General features: G+C 33.3%; 1 protein-coding gene across 1 annotated transcript; it reads right to left on the reverse strand.

Moving 5' to 3' along the window:
* Window positions 1-363: 363 nt before the first annotated feature.
* Window positions 364-5,395, reverse strand: RPA32B (Replication protein A, subunit RPA32). Its single transcript, XM_012218657.4, has 10 exons — window positions 5,202-5,395; window positions 4,926-5,030; window positions 4,727-4,824; window positions 4,360-4,401; window positions 3,816-3,893; window positions 2,823-2,901; window positions 2,605-2,685; window positions 2,431-2,510; window positions 789-857; window positions 364-581 (listed from the first exon to the last, which is right to left on the reverse strand). The coding sequence occupies exons 1-10, from the start codon at window positions 5,313-5,315 to the stop codon at window positions 497-499; spliced, it is 831 nt and encodes a 276-aa protein (XP_012074047.1). The 5' UTR covers window positions 5,316-5,395; the 3' UTR covers window positions 364-496.
* Window positions 5,396-6,418: the final 1,023 nt, after the last annotated feature.

The following is a 6,418-nucleotide window of genomic DNA, read 5'->3' on the forward strand; positions in this document are numbered from 1 at the left end:
AATAAAGCCTCAACATTAAATTAGTTTCATGTGCACATCAAGACATTGCTTTATGACCTGACAATAAATCCAAGTTTGAATCTCAACCCCCCAATAGCTTTTAACTGAAATGCATCACTCCGAAATCTTAGTGCCCGCTCTCCACTCCCATTGGTCAATGATGCACGTAAGTCAAAAAAAAAAAAAAAAAAAATCATTTTCATCTACCCCTTAAAGGGTGAAATTGGAGCAAGCCACTTTAATTGATGACTTCAAGTTGATCCCAGATAAATTTTGAATGGAATGAAATTAGAATCTGCTCACCTCCCCACCGATGACCCGCCTCGGTGCCAACCGGCCTGACGTGACGCAAACAAACAAGGGTTCACAAGTAAAGAGCAGACGGAGAAGATAATTACAACATAATCAAACCAAAAACAAAGATTATGTACTGATGTACTTAAGTATACTCTCTCTGGAAACAAGTTGTAATTCATTTCTATCTAATAACAAGGCATTAGGCATTCACAGTTGACTTGAAGTGATCGTCATCTATTGTTGAGTAAATGAAGCCATTGTCCACAAGAGACTGCAATTCTTCCCTGTCACAGACCCAGAACTTGAATATATAAGTATAGTATTCTCCTTTAAGAGCCATACACATTTATGCATGTCTATATGGGTGTGCATGTGTTAGAGAGACACAGAGAGAGAGAGAGAGAGAGTGTGCATGTGTTAGAGAGACAGAGAGAGACACAGAAAGAGAGAGAGAGAGAGAGAGAGAGAGAGAGAGAGAGAGAGAGAGAGACATGAGCTTCTTCATTGGCATATTTAGCTGACGGGCAATGACATTAATGTGTACACCATCCTCGCTAGCACTGCAACAATTAAAGATTTGGAAGTCACTAGCTAATCAACAATAAATAAGGTGTAAAATGAACATCAAAGTGTAGTGAACTAATAGTGTAAAATGAACATCAAAGTGTAGTGAACTAATAGTGTAAAATGAACATCAAAGTATACACACAGGGACCAGATATTTGTTTATATTCTAGAGCTAAAACATAATGCTTACGGCTAAGATCTCAATGAAATCAAGGCACAATAAGACCTAGGAGAACTCATACTATATTAATTATCCCTCACAACTGATAGTTTCACATTAAAAACCACTACTTATTGTATCTTGAGATTTTCTTTTATCATATTAGTTATATTATTAGAGGGCATCATATATTACACCTGTGCAAAATAATTTTCCAGTAGATAATTTAATATCCATACTTATTTCCAATTTGCACACTACACAACAAATTCGATAGAGAAAATATATAGGGATAGATGCTTCTTTCTCCCAAAACATGTTCATCAAGCTACTAATACTAGTAGTTTGCTTCATCTTTATCATTTAAATTAGGCATCTTGACTGACAGAAACTAGTATGCAGAACTACTGGGTACTTGTGAAGTTCGTTATGCTAAACATAGCTGAAGCTGAAGCTTGTAAATGGAAATGCAAAACAAGAATTAGAAAAAATGAAAGAAACTTATGGACTTGCTTCAAATATCCTATCCATCAACATTTTTCCATTTGTAAAATTACTGTGGCATATCATCTCTAACTTAAATTGATAACTGAATTCAAAACTAGAAAATAAGGATAAGGAACCCAACAAGTTGCCCAATGCCATAAACTAAGAAAGAAAAAAAAAAAGGTCCCTTATCTGCCCATGACTAGATGTACAACAATCATATCTTAATCAACTGAGAATTCTTACAAGACAGGCTTGAAACCAGTGATAATGTTCATGAACTTCTTGCATTTGTACTTTGAGATGTTCAAAAGACAAACCCAAGAAATAGGTTTTGATAATATACAATTGAATTCCAGAAATTTATCTATGCATCTTTCCACCAAACAATGTGATTCCATCCTCTATTGTTGTTTATTACAGGTTTTTATCTGATCAAAATAAATCTCATATCCTACACTGTGCCAACTTTATTGATATGACTAGGAGATGAGATCTCCAGAACCCATAGAACATAAAATTTCACCATAAAGTCTTAATGCTTCCTGAATAAATATACAAATGAAACTCTGAGCAACAATTTTTTCCAAATTATCTATCTAACACACTAACCTTGCAATCTGGAAGATGGACTGACTGTATCAACTCAATTATTCTTGTAGATCAAAACAGGTATCTGGTAAACTATAATCTGACATGTCAAGATGCAAATTGCAAGGCAGACCAACTCACTTCAATTATCTCATAGATCAAGATAGGACATTTAGGAAACTTAGATGTGGTGTTAGAAGTAAATTTCCATGAAACATACTGATGTGAATGGAAGTAGAAACATGAGAAAATTGTTAATTTTTTACAATAGCTCATGCGAGGAAAACAGCAAAATTAGTTTGAGTTTGAGGATATTAAATATAACTCACAGGTATGGGGGCTGCTGCAAAAAATTCAATATCATTTGACCCAGGCTGTTCAATCCATCAGTAGATGAATAAGCAGAAGACTGAAACATGGTAAAATTTGAGGATTACAAAAAAAAAAAAAAAAAAATCATTCAACAAATGATACAAAGATGTTCACCTAGTTAGAAACATTACTTGATTTGGTGGGGCGGTTTCGTAACCTTTCAAAGGAGTGTTCATGGTTGAATTTGCCATCTGGGGCTGAGTAGTGGCACTCTGTAGTTAGTCAGGGTGGATGCACATGTTTCATTGGAAAAAGAGGTCAGTAAATGAGCAAAGGCAACACTATAACATTTAAAACATGTTAAAAAGAGAAATTTTCAACCATAGTTAAGGTCACTAGGTCAAAATACCCTTATCCTTGTATTGTAGAAATGAACGTAAATACACTCGATGAAGTGGCTTGTGATCTCATTGAAGTCAGTAATAGGCCTGAAATAGTTGAGCTTGAAGTTAAAGCACTAAACTTAACCTATTTCATACGTGAAGAGTAAGGCACATAAATTGACATGAAATACTGGAAAGTTTAGTATGATTATATAATTTCACAATAAAGGAAATAACCCAATAAAAGAACTACCACAAGGAGCTTGTTATGTAACCTGAACAGTTTTCATCAACATGCAGATAAATGCAGTTAAACTAACCATGAAGAAAATAAAGCAAATAGGAAGGTGATTCCTCACTGCATGTTTGTAGTAAGTTTAGACGACAAAGTTTACTTGGATATTTGGAAAATGAAGTATAGCACAAAAGATTCCAAAGACGGCTAGTAGTGTTTTTGATGCATAAAGAAAGACAGTCTAATGATCTGTAATCCTAGTCCAAATTCAGAAGTACTAGAACCTATCAATTCAACCACGAGAATGTGATGAGAAACCACTGTGGTGTGACTTGATTAGACATTAAATTGTGTAGTTTGAATGAATTTGGGTTACCAAGGGTCAAAACCAATCAGAGGCAAAACTCAGCTCAACAGCATGTTTTATTTCGCAGGAAGGTAAAAAGCCATCTAAACCTTTCTCAATTGTGTGCTTAAACTCAAAGGCCTCAGCAAATATACCTACAAAAGGAGGGGGGAACAACATATAGCAAAGGGGAAAATAACTTGAATTCAACAGTGAAATTAGGGGCATACATCTTATCCAACAGCATTACCTAATCAAATATCAAGCAATCAAGATTTGGTGCTGGGACATGGACATAAATGCAGATGTATCAAAAATTTTAAACTTATAGGAATTTTTGGCTGTTTCTGAAAGGGAGTGGTGGGTTGATGGACTGATTTTTTCCCATGTAATCTAGTCCATTAACAGAACTATAGAAAAAGAAAATCAAATACGTACCTAATGGAGAAGGCATTTATGAACCTTCTGCCCTGCAGGCCTCTCAAGTGTCCATGAACACGAACATACCTCCCAATTCTATTGTGGAAAATGGTAACGCAGTATCAGACATTAATTCTAAAACAAGAGAAATGAGATAACTTCAAACACCTTTTAATACTAAAATGGCAAATTATTTAGCCAATGATCTAGTGTCTTGATTCTCCTTTTGATTACTGACAAATTGAAGGAAATTGAAAGAAAGCTTGGATTCTGCATTAGCAACTTCAATTTTCAAGTTTCAAGTTCAAATTGTAGCAGCTACCTAAGCTTTCATTTCTTGCATTACATGATCCAGCCCACATTATTTCTTGTTACAAAATACAATAAGGAAATATTATGAGGTTAAGAAAAAGCAATCAAATAAAACATACGAGTTTCATCCAAAATTTGTTCAAAGAACGCTAACAGCCAGCTGAATCAATTAGGCTCAATTAGTCTACAAATTACTGAGATATTAAGAAGGAACAACAGGCATTTTAAAAGTGCAAACAACCAGACATACAAGATTCCCTCCACTTCATCTGTGTCTATGCGCTCTTGGACCCTGTAAAAACACAAAAATACATCACAGACCCAGTATATAGATAAAGTAATATTAAACAACACTATGTCATCAAACTACATATTAAATGGAAAATAACTAACCCCTTACTTCGTATAAATGAATTTGAAGCATAGAACTCATATACAAATTGACAGAATTTAATTTAGTTACATTAAATTCAATAAAATTGAATTATAGGAATAAAATAGAACCATTTCCATTCTTACCAAATATTACAAGAAATTTCCAAGAGAATTTTGCCAAATTTAATGGAACTCATTTGTACCAAACATGGCATAAATGTTGGAAAAAGAAAAGAACATACCATCTGGTACATTCAATCTGTCCTGTCCCATCATCAACAAGGAAAGTATACTCGCTGGCCTTGTCTTCCTTTTGGCATACCCTACCCACAATTGTAACCTAAACAGAACGTAAATTCATAACCCTAGTCCAAAATCAAAGTAAAAAAAAAAAGGAAATTCAAACAAGAGCAAAGACTACCCAAGTTGTAATAAACTTACATTAGTCACTTCAACACCATCAATAAGGAAATTGGATTCATCATTACTAGGTAGTTCACATATCTGCTTCAATGTCAATGGTAATAAGCACCTGGTCTCGCGATTCTGCAGAGACAAATAAAAACCCTAAAATGCTCTTCTTTGACAGAAAATCGCAAATCGAAGCTCTCAATTACATAACCCTAATCCACAGTTCAATTGATTAGGAAAATGGGAAAGAAAATCCTTTAATAGTTCAAGAAAAAGAAAAATGCAAAAAGAAACAAAAAAAAATACTCTGGAGGAGGAAGGGAAAGAGGAGGAATCCGCCGGCTGGGTGGCCTGAGAGGGCATGAACCCGCCGCCCATGAAGGCTGCTGCGCTTCCATCGAATTCGCTGTTACGATACATTTGCCTTTTCTTTTTATTCCTCAGTCGGCGCCTAAGTTTGTCCTCTTGGGATATAAATTTGTGCAAGCGTGTCGGATGAACCAAATATCTCGCATATGATTAAACTTTCCCGCCAATTAAAACGATGTTTTTTTTATATTGTAGAAAATTTGAAACGACTATCGATATTCCGTCCGTATAAAAAATGGTTTTTTTTTTTATATTTATAAATTTAATTTTGGTAAGTTAATAGGATTTCTAATTGATTTATAACTATAATTCTTAAATAATTCAGAATTAAATATTTATCATAAATCGTATATTTTATTATTAGGGGAGTACAATAATAAATTTAAATAATAAGTATCAATTTTTAATTCTTTTAATTGAATTGTTTTTATTATTTTTTTAGAATTGTAGAACAAAGTTAGCTGTAAATATCAATCTATCATTTATTATTTAATCATTTTATTATTTTTGTTAATAGTTTTATTTGAATGATTTTTAAATTTGTTTAGTAATTTAAATTATAATTATTATAAAATAATATAACACTAAAGAGAAGAAAGAGAAAGAATAGAGAGCAAAATATAGGAGAAATTTGAAAGTGTACATATTATTGATGAAAAACCACACACACACACACACACATATATATAGTTACAAAAGTGGAACCCTAATAGAGTCCTACGCAAATCAAGAAGATAGAGTTCGCAATAATTAAGAATACATACTTCTAGCCCATATATGACGTCCACTTTTTTTATTACGATTCCTTTTGGATGTCCATTCTTTAAAGAATATGCCTCGTTTAAACCTTACTAAGAAAAAACCTTGTGAAAAAAAAATCTCAGTGAAGGAAAAAGAGTACATTTTTTTTTCAATACACGTTGAAATACTGCCTCATTAAAAACTTTACCAGAAAAACCCAATGGAAAAAATAGTATAGTGCGTATTTATTCTCCATCATGAAGATAAATCTTAAGATCTTTGAGTTTATGTAATCCAATTTTGTGCGTCAATTCTTCAAAACTTGTGGTAAAAAACTTGTATTAGAAGTAGAAAATATGTTGATGAGCAAATCAACAATATCGTCACTTTAGTGGTTGAACGTCAAGATTATT

Source organism: Jatropha curcas, chromosome 8 (genome assembly GCF_041381405.1).
Source record: "Jatropha curcas cultivar XTBG-Jc1 chromosome 8, XTBG_Jcur_1.0, whole genome shotgun sequence".
Taxonomy (NCBI): Eukaryota; Viridiplantae; Streptophyta; class Magnoliopsida; order Malpighiales; family Euphorbiaceae; genus Jatropha; species Jatropha curcas.

What these genes read in the sequence shown, in the direction of transcription:
- RPA32B (XM_012218657.4), bottom strand. Translation starts at nt 5,315, where the DNA reads ATGTATCGTAACAGCGAATTCGATGGAAGCGCAGCAGCCTTCATGGGC. An exon ending in CAGATTGAATGTACCAGATG is followed by an intron (nt 4,402 to 4,726) that starts GTATGTTCTTTT and finishes GTGTTTTTACAG; the next exon opens with GGTCCAAGAGCGCATAGACA. An exon ending in TCTACAATACAAGGATAAGG is followed by an intron (nt 2,686 to 2,822) that starts GTATTTTGACCT and finishes GACTAACTACAG; the next exon opens with AGTGCCACTACTCAGCCCCA.